At 38.2% G+C, this 14983-nt stretch overlaps 1 protein-coding gene across 1 annotated transcript in view; it reads left to right on the top strand.

Annotated features, from left to right (window-relative positions):
* Window positions 1-14983, top strand: part of CPS1 (carbamoyl-phosphate synthase 1) — a 142669-nt gene that overhangs the window by 21240 nt on the left and 106446 nt on the right. The window contains exons 3-5 of the mRNA XM_004262765.4: window positions 1584-1728; window positions 2839-2928; window positions 5231-5287. Coding sequence (XP_004262813.1) covers window positions 1584-1728; window positions 2839-2928; window positions 5231-5287 — 292 coding nt within the window. The remainder of the gene's footprint in view (window positions 1-1583; window positions 1729-2838; window positions 2929-5230; window positions 5288-14983) is intronic.

The following is a 14983-nucleotide window of genomic DNA, read 5'->3' on the forward strand; positions in this document are numbered from 1 at the left end:
CTCACTCAGCAAGGGGTTGATAATTAAGGGAGTTATTTTGTTTTTCATCTTCAAGAAATGCATTTATATTATGTGTAAGCCTTGGTTAAAAAATTATTAGTTCCTGACAAGTGAGAGGGAATCTGAGAAATTAGCTGATGGAGGTGTGGGTAAATATCACAGCATCTTAGTCACTTTAGAGGTTGCTGAGCTGAGAGACTAAGTATTCTGTTGGCAAAGGGAGTTCTGGGAGAAGTTAGTCTGGATGAGGGTTGAAGAATTCGTGTTGACTACTGCTGGAGCTGAATTTTATTGCTTTCGAGGTTGTCAGTCTGTCCCCCTCAGCACCTAAATTCACTTTCAGTAGTAATCCACAAGAAAGATTAGGTTTAACTGTCTCTGTGGGAAGTGAAAATGTTAAGAGGGTGGGGAAAAAAATCTCATTGCAATGCATGGAATAGCTGTAGATAGATCCTGGTATTTATGGGAATAATGTTTCTTATTATTAAGAATAGAAATTTTATATATAATTTTATTTATATGTAGAATAAAAACAAGAATACATGTTTTTTTTTTTTTTTTTTTTTGCGGTACACGGGCCTCTCACTGTTGTGGCCTCTCCCATTGCGGAGCACAGGCTCCAGACGCGCAGGCTCAGTGGCCATGGCTCATGGGCCCAGCTGCTCCGCGGCATGTGGGATCTTCCCAGACCGGGGCACGAACCCGTGTCCCCTGCATCGGCAGGCGGACTCTCAACCACCGCGCCACCAGGGAGGCCCAAGAATACATGTATTCTTATTTTTTCCTCCCCACACTTTAAAATAAAGCTCTTCTGCATTTCTTCTTAATTCCACATCAGTACTTTAAAATAGTTACTTGGAATCTTTTAATTTAGAAGAGAGAAATGCTTTGGGTCAATTTTTTTGGGATTGATTTTTTTCTGTAATAAAATAATAACTATCAAACATATACTATCAATGATAACTTGATAATAACTATCAAACATACACCTCTCTATATAACTAAAATATTAAAAAAATCAACTTTATTATTTCTTTCATAGAAAATAAATCAGAGTTTTAAATGCTCAGTGAATTTTAATAAACATATATACCCAGGCAACCATCACTGACGTAATCAGCATGCTCTTCAGTATCCTCAAAGATATTTTTTAAAAACTTTTCAATTTTTGACAGTTAATATTTTGGTGAAACTGTCAGCCCTCAGTAGCAAATATCATTTTGGACTCACTCATGTCTGGTAGGCTAGGGGATTCTTGAGGATATCTGCAAACTTTAAATAGAGCAATATTTAAAAACTTAAGACCCTGTGAAGAATTTTTCAAGGAATTAAAACATTTAAGAAATTGAGGGAATGAAAATTAAATGAGAATATGCCATATTACTTAAGAGTCTTTTCATATCAGTAATATCATGGGATAAATTTCCATATTCTATCATAAAATTTCCTTAGGTTTGGCAAAATCTAGAGACGAACTTGTAGGATTTTATTCTCATGTTCTCTAATTTTCAAGGGTTCAATAATTAAGATCATGTATGTAGAATACATTTTTTTGTTGATAATTTCTTGGCATCTTTACCTAGGTACCCGGAAGCTCTTACTGACCCTGCTTACAAGGGACAGATTCTCACCATGGCCAATCCTATTGTTGGGAATGGTGGAGCCCCTGACACTACTGCACTGGATGAACTGGGACTTAGCAAATATTTGGAGTCCGATGGAATTAAGGTAGTACCAGCGATGACTATTTAAAAAGCATAGTTGATTTATTAAGAATCTAAGCTGGACAAAATTTTGGCCTCAATCCTATAGTACAAATCATTAAATTTATATTCTCAATCTTACTCCTAGGTATATGAAAATAATCTTTAACATGACATTATTCTGAGTTTCATTTCTCAGGGCACTCTGGATTTATTTTTAATGCTGTGGATAAAACTGGCTTCATTTGGAAAAATGTTGTTATAAGTTCAGATAGCAACTATGCTGCAAGAATTCGAGTTGAATCACCTTTTAAATGGATTTTAAGAATCAACTCTGTATCAATTATTTACCTTTTAAATCTTATCCTCTTTGGGAGATGAGTAAAAGATAACGTGTATGCCAGCTGAAAAGTAAACACAATTAAAATTTCCTATTCAAGGCAAATTTGAATAATATCTTAGGGATGTGAACCATATAAACGATTCAAAAATTTACACTCTAAATTCACCACTCTATTTTTGAATGACTTGGACTGATCATTTTATTTAGTTTTATATCTCACCATTTCCCCCAATATTTAGTTTCTTTTAAATGTAAATTTAAAAATTGTCTTATTCTCTACGTACATTAAGCAAATAATTATTAATTAGATTATCGATAAATGCCATTGTGGAAAAGTACAGGGTACTGAGAAGGGGGACCTAGTTTACTCTCAGGATTTGGAAAACCAAGTAAGACTGTTCCCCGCATGGTAATTAAGGTAACAATTATTATATTTTATGAGAAAACTTTTTAATCACATTTTTTTTCAAGTTTCAAAATTTTAAGTGTTGTATCAGCGAATATAATAAAGCTTGAAGAATGCAAACTGACTCTTAAGTCATAACAGAGGGGATAGACTGGGAATTTGGGATTCACATGTACACACTGCTATATTTAAAATATATAGATAACCAACAAGGACCTACTGTATAGCACAGGGAACTCTGCTCAATATTCTGTAATAACCTAAATGGGAAAAGAATTTGAAAAAGAATGGAAAAAAATAAATTTATTAATTAAAAAGAAGACAAGTCACAAGAGTTGGGTAGTATTTTGTGATCACATTTTTAAAATGACTGCCTGTCTTTCTAGGTTGCAGGTTTGCTGGTGCTGAATTATAGTGATGACTACCACCACTGGCTGGCTGCCAAGAGTCTAGGGCAATGGCTACAGGAAGAAAAGGTGAGAAATATGATAGGTCATCCAGCATCACCTAAGGACGATTGGTGGGGCCCGTGGAAAGTTGGGAAGGTGTATGTAATTGAAAAGGGCCAAACAGATAAAGCAGATCAGGCAGTTTGGGACCCTTTTGTTTCAGAGCGCGATTCCTTCAGGCTGAACTGTTACTACTGTCCAGAACTGTCCAGAACTCATTCTTTATGTAAACACTGAGGACCTTATATTTTCAGTTTATCCACTAGGTGGCACTCATACATGCTTGGTAGACAGACTTTCTCATTCTGGAAAGGGGTTAGAGAAAATTTTAGAATTTTCTACTCTCCGGAGCAACATAACCTCCCCCTTTTAACGAGGATCTAGAGATGTAACTTGTGTCGTGGATTCTAGTACCAGCTCTACCATTAACGAGCTGTGTGACCTTGCTCAGGTCATGTAATCATACCATACATTCTTAATTTTAATTCTTAATTAATATAAACTGATTGCCGTCAAGTCTCTTTGGGCTTAAACGTTACGACTATGACGTATAATTAGATATCACTTCATTTGAAGTAATAAATAAGTTACTAACCTTATATCTTCCTTACTTTATTATTTTCTAATCAGATAAGGGGATTCTCCTGGTTTGAAAGTCAGACCTACTTAAAGTTAACAGACCTAATATACTAAGCTTTATTTCCAGTGTTACTGTAGCTGCTTTTTGTTAAGTTGCAACTGGGCCTGTAATTGACCGAATATTATTCTGAGAAACTCTGTCTCTCTGAGGAGCATCTGCCAACTGAGGCTAAACGTTTCCTCTTTCTAACAAAGCAAAAAATCTTGATCTTTGTTTCCTCATTCTTGCTAAATTTTTACAAGAGAGAAGAAGGCATATGTATTATCTCCTAGGTCTTTGCTAAAGTTTCTTCTCAATCATTATCTGAATTTACCTCCTTGTAATCATCATTCAGGAGACTCCTCCCTCTTCCCCTTAATGTTTCCTTTGTGTTATTTAGACACCTGATATTATAGCTGCTTTGTGTCAGAACTAATAGTTGAAGTATAAACTTAATCCATGTTTTGTTAGTTTGTTTTTAAAATGTGCTTTGAATCTTCTTCCATGATCATAGACACATAGAGTAGAAGAGTGTCTAAAATAATAACCAGTTTACCTCCTTCTGTGTACAGGTAATGGGGAAACATCTTGCTCAAATATCACTCAGATAAATGATGGAAGAAAAGAAACTAAAACCTGTTTCCTCATTCTTAACTTGCTGCTCTTTCCCCTTTTATCCACGGGGAATACGTTCTAAGACCCCCAGTGGATGCCTGAAACCATGGATAGTACCAAACCCTACCCTATATCTATTAAGTCTTTTCCTATATGTACATACCTATGATAAAGTCTAGTTTATAAATTAGGCACAGTAAGGGAATATCTGAATTGCCAGCGTCACTACTCTTGCACTGTGGAGCCATTATTAAGTAAGATAAGTGTTACTTGAACATAGAACTGCCATACCGCAACAGTTGACCTGACAATCCAGGTGGCTATTAAATGACTAATGGGTGGGCACCGCTGGACAAAGGGGTGGTTCAGCTTCTGGGTGGGACAGAGCAGGATGGTGGGAGATTTCATCACACTATTCAGAGTGGTGTACAATTTAAAACTTATGAATTGTTTATTTCTGAAATTTTCCATTTAATATTTTCAGATTATGGTTGATCACAGGTAACTGAAACCACTAGAAGCAAAACTGGGGAGAAGGGGGAACCTACTGTACTACATCTATCTCTATCCAACCTAGTCAAAGAAACTAAAACAAATGGTGGTGCCTGATTTACTAATAGATTGGGCAAAATTTTAATACAGCATGACTACCTAACAAGCACCTTCAGGAAAACCTTCAGGATTGCCTACCATGTGCCAGGAACATGTGGTTCACAACATGGATTTGCCTATTAATTGCATATCTTTGCTTATGAAGTTCACAAATTCCATTTTTTAAAAATATATATGTATCTATAAAATTATATTACTTATTTAACATCCTGGATTAAAAGCAAAAGAGCTGTAGCAGAAGACTGATGTTCAGAATTTGTCACTTTTCACTCTGAGGAAGGGTCTGGATATTAAGAGTCCTGTGCCCAACTGAACAGCAATTTACCTTGTTCTTGTGACACAGACACCCTGGATCAGAGAAAAGGAGTAGGGAAATTATTTACTGCTCAAAAAGATAGATGATGTTAAGTTTGTAACTTGAAAACACTCTGCTGGACCAAATTTCCTCCAATTTTACTGTCACTACAATTATTTTCCTTACAGGTCCCTGCAATTTATGGAGTGGATACAAGAATGCTGACTAAAATAATTCGAGATAAGGTATGATAATCATATTTAGCCAAATCTATGTTTACATATATATATGTTTTTTTTCCCTTTGCCCAAGGAACCCATTGGTGTGTAAAAGAACAGATCTGGTCAATTTCTATCATTTGGGTCTCTGCCATCCTGTTTTACTGTTTTTGATGTAATTTTCAAGACTGAATACTTGATTGGGATGTTTGTTACTGAATGGTTTTAAGATTACTTCACTCAGCAGTAGTTTATTGAGTGCCCACTCTATGTTCACTATTCCAAGTGACAAGTTAAAGCCGTTGTAATTCAGCTCATGTGATAGGGCTAGTAAACAAGTGGAGAAGGTAACTAGGTGCATAAGAATTTTGCCTAAATTGAATACCTACCTGCTGAAAAAGGAAAACCAGGAAGTGTACAGCACTGGGGCCATTATTTGTTTAGTCCTCTTGGAGGAGTTTTTGAACTTAGTGAGTTATAGTTCATGGGTATATTAAATGAACCCTGCATGTATTACCTCAGTTATATAGTCTTTCTTGAAATTGTTCCAATGACCAAGATGAAGGTAAGTTTATCTTTTGCTTTCATATCTGCTAGATGAGATATTTGACCCTTCTTCTGAGAATATCTCAGCCCCATCTACTTCCTTCTTGTTATAAGAGGTGGACACTTGTTTTAGAAACCTTCATATCCCAGAACAGAAAGAAACTTTATGTCATGAATGTTAACTAAATTCCCTTAATGCCACCAAAGTTTTCTCATTAAATTATATATTTTTTCTTAAAAAAGAAAAGAAAAGATACAATTTCAAAGTGAAAAGGATTCTTCAAGAAAATCTGTTGTAGATTGTTGGCATATGTATAGACACAGGATCTCTATAAACAGAAAGAACAGCTTTGAAAATAAGAACATGGCCACATACCCATGACCAGAAGAAAGACACTGAGAATTTATGCAATCCTTCTACTCTATCTCTGATTTTATTCCCTCCTCCATGATATTCCTGAGAATAGATGTTAGTGAGATTATATGTCCCAGGTAGATTTTTGTGTTTTTGTAGCCCAATGATGTTGTGGGAGCAGTAAACAATGATGAGGATACCAGAATGGGAAGGGAATAAAATTGGGAAATTCAATTCAAGCTGTAGATTTGGCAGGTTGAATAGAATATAATCAGTCCTAGTATTTGGGAAAACACTTTACAAGACCATATCATGTTCTTCATATGATAGGTTAGTTTAAGGTGAACCCTGCTTTTATCAGAGGCAGTTAGGTTTTCAAAGTTTGGCTGAATAGATTAGCACAGACAAAATAATGGTATTGCCTATTATATTTGATTATGAGTGATATGGGCTCATATTAAAAACATATGTTGAGGGGGAGACCTTCAAGATGGCGTAGGAGTAAGACGTGGAGATCACCTTCCTCCCCACAAATACATCAGAAATACATCTACATGTGGAACAACTCCTACAGAACACCTACTGAATGCTGGCAGAAGACCTCAGACCTCCCAAAAGGCAAGAAAGTCCCCACGTACCTGGGTAGGGCAAAAGAAAAAAGAAAAAAACAGAGACAAAAGAATAGGGACGGGACCTGCCCCTCTGGGAGGGAGCTGTGAAGGAGGAAAGGTTTCCATGCACTAGGAAGCCCCTTCGCTGACGGAGGCTGCAGGTGGCAGAGCGGGGAAGCTTCAGGGCCATGGAGGAGAGCGCAGCAACAGGGCTGCGGAGGGCAAAGCGGAGAGATTCCCACACAGAGGATGGGTGCCAACAAACACTCACCAGCCCGAGAAGCTTGTCCGCTCATCCACTGGGGCAGACGGGGGCTGGGAACTGAGGCTTGGACTTCGGAGGTCAAATCCCAGGGAGAGGACTGGGTTTGGCCGTGTGAACACAGCTTGAAGGGGGCTAGTACACCACAGCTAAGCAGGAGAGAGGCCGGGAAAAAGTCTGGACCTGCCTAAGAGGCAAGAGACCATTGTTTCGGGGTGTGCAAGGAGAGCGGATTCAGAGCACCACCTAAATCAGTTCCAGAGACAGACACGAGCCACAGTTATCAGAGCAGACACCAGAAACGGGCATGGAACGCTAAGGCTGCTGCTGCAGCCACCAAGAGGCCTGTATGCAAGCACAGGTCACTCTCCACACCTCACCTCCCAGGAGCCTGTGCAGCCTGCCAGTGCCAGGGTGCCGTGATCCAGGGACAACTTCCCCAGGAGAACACACGGCACACCTCAGGCTGTTGCAAGGACATGTTGTCCTCTGCCGCCGCAGGCTCGCCTGACATACCATACCCCTCCCTCCCCCTGGCCTGAGTGAGCCAGAGCCTCCTAATCAGCTGCTCCTTTAACCCTGTCCTGTCTGAGCGAAGAAAAGACGCCCTCAGGCGACCTACACGCAGAGACGGGGCCAATCTAAAGCTGAACCCCAGGAGCTGTGCAAACAGAGAAAGGAAAATTCCTCCGAGCAGCCTCAGGAGCAGTGGATTAAATCTCCACAATCACTAGATGTACCCTGCATCTCTGGAATACCTGAATAGACAATGAATCATCCCAAAATTGAGGGAGTGGACTTTGAGAGTAACTATATATATATATATTTTTTTCCCTTTTTCTCTTTTTGTGAGTGGCTGTGTGGTTGACAGGGTCTTAGTGCTCTGGCCGGGTGTCAGGGCTGTGCCTCTGAGGTGGGAGTGCTGAGTTCAGGACATTGGTTCACCAGAGAACTCCCAGCTCCACCTAATATCAAACGGCGAAAGCTCTCCCAGATATCTCCACCTCAACGCTAAGACCCAACTCCACTCAATGACCAGCAAGCTACAGTGCTGCACACCCTATGCCAAACGAATAACAAGACAGGAACACAGCCACACTGTGTTCGCAGAGAGGCTGCCTAAAATCATAATAAGGTCACAGACACCCCAAAACACATTACTGGATGCGGTCCTGTCCACCAGAAAGACAGGATACAGCCTCATCCACCAGAAAACAGGCACTAGTCCCCTCCACCAGGAAGCCTACACAACCCACTGAACAAACCTTAGCCATTGGGGGCAGACAACAAAAACAACAGAAACTACAAACCTGAAGCCTGTGAAAAGGAGACTGAAAACAGTAAGTTAAGCAAAATGAGAAGACAGAGAAACAAACAACAGATGAAGGAGCAAGGTACAAACCCACCAGACCAAACAAATGAAGAGGAAATAGGCAGTCTACCTGAAAAAGAATTCAGAGTAATGATAGTAAAGATGATCCAAAATCTTGGAAATAGAATGGAGAAAATACAAGAAACGTTTAACAAGGACATATGAGAACTAAAGAGCCAACAAACATGATGAACAACACAATAAATGAAATTAAAACTTCTCTAGAAGGAATCAATAGCAGAATAACTGAGGCAGAAGAATGGATAAGTGACCTGGAGATAAAAGAGTGGAAATAACTACTGCAGAGAGGAATAAAGAAAAAAGAAGGAAAAGAATTGAGGACACTCTCAGAGACCTCTGGGACAATATTAAATGCACCAACATTCGAATTATAGGGGTCCCAGCAGAAGAAGAGAAAAAGAAAGGGACTGAGAAAATATTTGAAGAGATTATAGTTCAAAACTTCCCTAATGTGGGAAAGGAAATAGTTAATCAAGTCCAGGAAATGCAGAGAGTCCGATACAGGATAATTCCAAGGAGAAACAAGCCAAGATACATATTAATCAAACTATCGAAAATTAAATACAAAGAAAAAATATTAAGATCAGCAAGCGAAAAACAACAAATAACACACAAGGGAATCCCCATACGGTTAACAGCTGATCTTTCAGCAGAAACTCTGCAAGCCAGAAGGGAGTGGCAGGACATATTTAAAGTGATGAAAGGGAAAAACCTACAACCAAGATTACTCTACCCAGCAAGGATCTCATTCAGATTCGATGCAGAAATTAAAACCTTTACAGACAAGCAAAATCTAAGAGAATTCAGCACCACCAAACCAACTTTACAACAAATGCTAAAGGAAATTCTTTAGACAGGAAACACAAGAGAAGGAAAAGACCTACAATAACAAACCCAAAACAATTAAGAAAATGGTAGTAGGAACATACATATCAATAATTACCTTAAATGTAAATGGATTAAATGCTCCAACAAAAAGACATAGACTGGCTGAATGGATACAAAACAACACCCGCATATATGCTGTCTATAACAGACCCACTTCACACCAGGGACATAAAGAACTGAAAGTGAAGGGATGGAAAAAGATAGTCAATGGAAGTGGAAATCAAAAGAGAGCTGGAGTAGCAATTCTCATATCAGACAAAATAGAGTTTAAAATAAATACTATTACAAGAGACAAAGAAGGACACTACATAATGATCAAGGGATCAACCCAAAAAGAAGATATAACAATTGTAAGTATTTATGCACCCAACATAGGAGCACGTCAATACATAAGGCAAATACTAACAACCAAGAAAGGGGAAATTGACAGTAACACAATAGTAGTAGGGGACTTTAAGACTGCACTTTCAGGGCTTCCCTGGTGGCGCAGTGGTTGAGAGCCCGCCTGCCGATGCAGGGGACATGGGTTCGTGCCCCGGTCCGGGGAGATCCCACATGCTGCAGAGCGGCTGGGCCCGTGAGCCATGGCCACTGAGCCTGCACGTCCGGAGCCTGTGCTCCGCAATGGGAGAGGCCACAACAGTGAAAGGCTGGCGTACCGCAAAAAAAACAAAACAAAAAGACCACACTTTCAACAATGGACAGAAGATCCAAAATTTTAAAAAAGAAGGAAACACAAACTATAAATGATACATTAAACAAGATGGACTTAATTGATATTTATAGGACATTCCATCCAAAAACAACAGAGTACACTTTCTTCTCAAGTGCTCATGGAACACTCTCCAGGATAGATCATATCTTGGGTCACAAATCAAGCCTTAGTAAGTTTAAGGAAATTGAAATCATACCAAGTATCTTTTATGACCACACCTCTATGAGACTAGATATCAATTACAGGAAAAAATCTGTAAAAAATACAAACACATGGAGGCTAAACAATACACTACTTAATAACCAAGAGATCACTGAAGAAATCAAAGAGGAAATCAAAAAATACCTAAAAACAAATGAGGATGAAAACATGATGACCCAAAACCTATGGGATGCAGCAAAAGCAGTTCTAAGAGGGAAGTTTATAGCAATAAATTCCTACCTCAAGAAGCAAGAAATATCTTAAATAAACAACCAAACCTTACATCTAAAGCAATTAGAAAAAGAACAAAAACACCACCAAAGTTAGCAGAACGAAAGAAATAAAAAAGATGAGATCAGAAATAAATGAAAAATAAATGAAGGAAACAACATCAAAGATCAATAAAACTAAAGCTGGTTCTTTGAGAAGACAAACAAAACTGATAAACCATTAGCCAGACTCATCAAGAAAAAAAGGGAGAAGACTCAAATCAATAGAATTAGAAATGAGAAAGGAGTAGTAACAGCTGACACTGCAGAAATACAAAGGATCATGAAAGATTACTACAAGCAACTATATGCCAATAAAATGGACAACATGGAAGGAATGGACGAATTCTTAGAAATGCACAACCTTGCAAGACTAAACCAGGAAGAAATAGGAAATATAAATAGGCCAATCACAAGCATTGAAATTGAGACTGTGATTTTAATTCTTCCAACAAACAAAAGCCCAGGACCAGATGTCTTCACAGGCAAATTCTATCAAATATTTAGAGAAGAGCTAACACCTATCCTTCTCAAACTCTTCCAAAATATAGCATAGTGAGGAGCAGTCCCCAAATCATTCTACGAGGCCACCATCACCCTGATACCAAAACCAGACAAAGATGTCACAAAGAAAGAAAACTACAGGCCAATATCACTGATGAACATAGATGCAAAAATCTTCAACAAAATACTAGGAAACAGAATCTAACAGCACATTAAAGGGATCGTACACCATGAGGAGGTGGGGTTCAGCCCAGGAATGCGAGGATTCTTCAATATACTCAAATCAATCAATGTGATACACCATATTAACAAATTGAAGGGAAAAAACCATATGATCATCTCAAGAGATGCAGAAAAAGTTTTTGACAAAATTCAACACCCATTAAATGTAAAAAACCTCCAGACGATAGGCATAGGGGGAACTTACCTCAACCTAATAAAGGCCATATATGACAAACCCAAAGCCAACATCGTTCTCAATGGTGAAAAACTGAAACCATTTCCACTAAATCAGGAATAAGACAAGGTTGCCACTGTCACCACTATTATTCAAAATAGCTTTGGAAATTTTAGCCACAGCAATCAGAGAAGAAAAAGAAATGAAAGGAATCCAAATTGGAAAAGAAGTAAAGCTGTCACTGTTTGCAGATGACATGATAAAATATATAGAGAATACTAAAGATGCTACCAGAAAACTACTAGAGCTAATCAATGAATTTGGTGAAGTAGAAGGATACAAAATTAATGCACAGAAACCTCTTGCATTCCTATACACTAATGATGAATAATCTGAACGTGAAATCAAGAAAACACTCCCATTTACCATTGCAACAAGAAGAATAAAATACCTAGGAATAAATCTACCTAAGGAGACAAAAGACCTGTATGCAGAAAACTATAAGACACTGATGAAAGAAATTAAAGATGATACAAACAGATGGAGAGATATACCCTGTTCTTGGATTGGAAGAATCAACATTGTGAAAATGACTCTACTACACAAAGCAATCTACAGATTCAATGCAATTCCTATCAAATTATCAATGGCATTTTTCACAGAATTAGAGCAAAAAATTTCACAATTTGTATGCAAACACAAAGGACCCCGAATAGCCAAAGCAATCTTCAGAAAGAAAAACGGACCTGGAGGAATCAGGCTGCCTGACTTCACACTACACTACAAAGCTACAGTAATTAAGACAGTATGGTACTGGCACAAAAACAGAAAGAGATGAATGGAACAGGATAGAAAGCCCAGAGATAAACCCATGCACATATGGTCCCCTTATTTTTGATAAAGGAGGCAAGATTATAGAATGGAGAAAAGACAGCCTTTTCAATAAGTGGCGCTGGGAAAACTGGAAAGCTACATGTAAAAGAATGAAATTAGAACACTCCCTAACACCATACACAAAAATAAACTCAAAATGGATTAAAGACCTAAATGTAAGGCCAGACACTGTAAACTCTTAGAGGAAAACATAGGCAGAACACTCTATGACATAAATCACAGCAAGATCCTTTTTGACCCACCTTCTAGAGAAATGGAAATAAAAACAAAAATAAACAAATGGGACCTAATGAAACTTAAAAGCTCTTGTACAGCCAAGGAAACCATAAAAAAGACAACCCTCAGAATGGGAGAAAATATTTGCAAATGAAGCAACTGACAAAGGATTAATCTCCAAAATTTACAGGCAGCTCATGCAGCTCAATATTAAAAAAACAAACAACCCAATCCACAAATTGGCAGAAGAACTAAATAGACATTCCTGTAAAGAATATATACAGATCGCCAACAAATACATGAAAGAATGTTCAACGTCAGTAAACATTAGAGAAATGCAAATCGAAACTACAATGAGATATCACCTCACACCAGTCAGAATACCCATCGTAAAAAAATCTACAAACAGTATATACTGGAGAGGGTGTGGAGAAAAAGGGAACCCTCTTGCACTTTTGGTGGGAATGTAAATTGATACAGCCACTCTGGAGAACAGTATGGAGGTTCCTTATAAACCTACAAATAGAACTACCATACGACCCAACAATCCCACTACTGGGCATATACCCTGAGAAAACCATAATTCAAAAAGAGTCAGGTACCACAATGTTCATTGCAGCTCTGTTTACAATAACCAGGACATGGAAACAACATAAGTATCCATCGACAGATGAATGGATAAAGAAGATGTGGCACAGAAATCTCTTAGATAACCTCATCCACCAGAGGGCAAACAACAGAAGGAAGAAGAACTACAATCCTGCAGCCTATGGAACCAAACTACATTCCTAGAAAGACAGGCAAGATTAAAAAGCAGAGGGCTATGTACCAGGTGAAGGAACAAGATAAAACCTCAGAGAAGCAACTAAATGAAGTGTAGATAGGAAAACTTCTAGAAAATGAATTCAGAACAATGATAGTGAAGATGATCCAGGACCTTGGAAAAAGAATGGAAGCAAAGATCAAGAAGATGCAAGAAATGTTTAACAAAGACCTAGAAGAATTAAAGAACAAACAAACAGAGATGAACAATACAGTAACTGAAATGAAAAATACACTAGAAGGAATCAGTAGCAGAAGAACTGAAGCAGAAGAACGGATAACGGACCTTGAAAACACACTGGTGGAATTCACTGACATGGAACAGAAAAAAGAAAAAAGAGTGAAAAGAAATGAAGATAGCTTAAGAGACCTCTGGGACAACATTAAATGCAAAAACATTCGCATTACAGGGGTCCCAGAAGGAGAAGAGAGAGAGAAAGGACCCGAGAAAATATTTGAAGAGATTATAGTCAGAATCTTCCCTAACATGTGAAAGGAAATAGCCACCCAAGTCCAGGAAGCCAGAGAGTCCCAGGCAGGATAAACCCAAGGAGAAATTCACCGAGATACATAGTAATCAAATTGACAAAAATTAAAGACAAACAAAAATTATTGAAACGAGGGAGAAACGACAAAGAACATACAAGGGAACTCCCATAAGGTTAACAGCTGATTTCTCAGCAGAAACTCTGTAAGTCGGAAAGGAGTGGCATGATATATTTATAGTGATGAAGGGAAAGAACCTACCACCAAGATTGCTCTACCCGGCAAGGATCTCATTCAGATTCGACGGAGAAATCAAAAGATTTACAGACAAGCAAAAGCTAAGAAATTCAGCACCACTAAACCAGCTCTACAAGAAATGCTAAAGGAACTTCTCTAAATGGGAAACACAAGACAAGTAAGGGACCTACAAAAACAAACCCATAACAACTAAGAAAATGGTAATAGGAACATAAATATCGATAATTACCTTAAACGTGAATGGATTAAATGATCCAACCAGAAGACACAGGTTCACTGAATGGGTACAAAAACAAGATCCATATATATGCTGTCTACAAGAGACCCACTTCAGATCTAGGGACACATACAGACTGAAAGTGAGGGGATGGAAAAGAATATTCCATGCAAGTGGAAGTCAAAAGAAAGCTGGAGTAGCAATACTCATATCAGATAAAATAGACTTTAAAATAAAGAATGTTACAAGAGACAAGGAAGGACACTATGTAATGATCAAGGTCATTATTGTCAACTAAGCTATGACAAAGGAGGCAAGGATATACAATGGAGAAAAGACAGTCGCTTCAATAAATGGTGCTGGGCAAACTGGACAGCTATATGTAAAAGAATGAAATTAGAACACTCCCTAACACCATACACAAAAATAAACTCAAAATGGATTAGAGACCTAAATGTAAGACCAGACATTATAAAACTCTTAGAGGGAAACATAGGCAGAACACTCTTTGACATAAATCACAGCAAGATCTTTTTGGATCCACCTCCTAGAGTAATGGAAAGAAAGACAAAGATAAACAAATGAAACATAAAGCTTTTGCACAGCAAAGGAAACTACAAACAAGACGAAAAGACAACCCTCAGAATGGTAGAAAATATTTGCAAAGGAATCAACGACAAAGGATTAAT

This window comes from Orcinus orca, chromosome 7 (assembly GCF_937001465.1).
Source record: "Orcinus orca chromosome 7, mOrcOrc1.1, whole genome shotgun sequence".
Classification (NCBI taxonomy): domain Eukaryota; kingdom Metazoa; phylum Chordata; class Mammalia; order Artiodactyla; family Delphinidae; genus Orcinus; species Orcinus orca.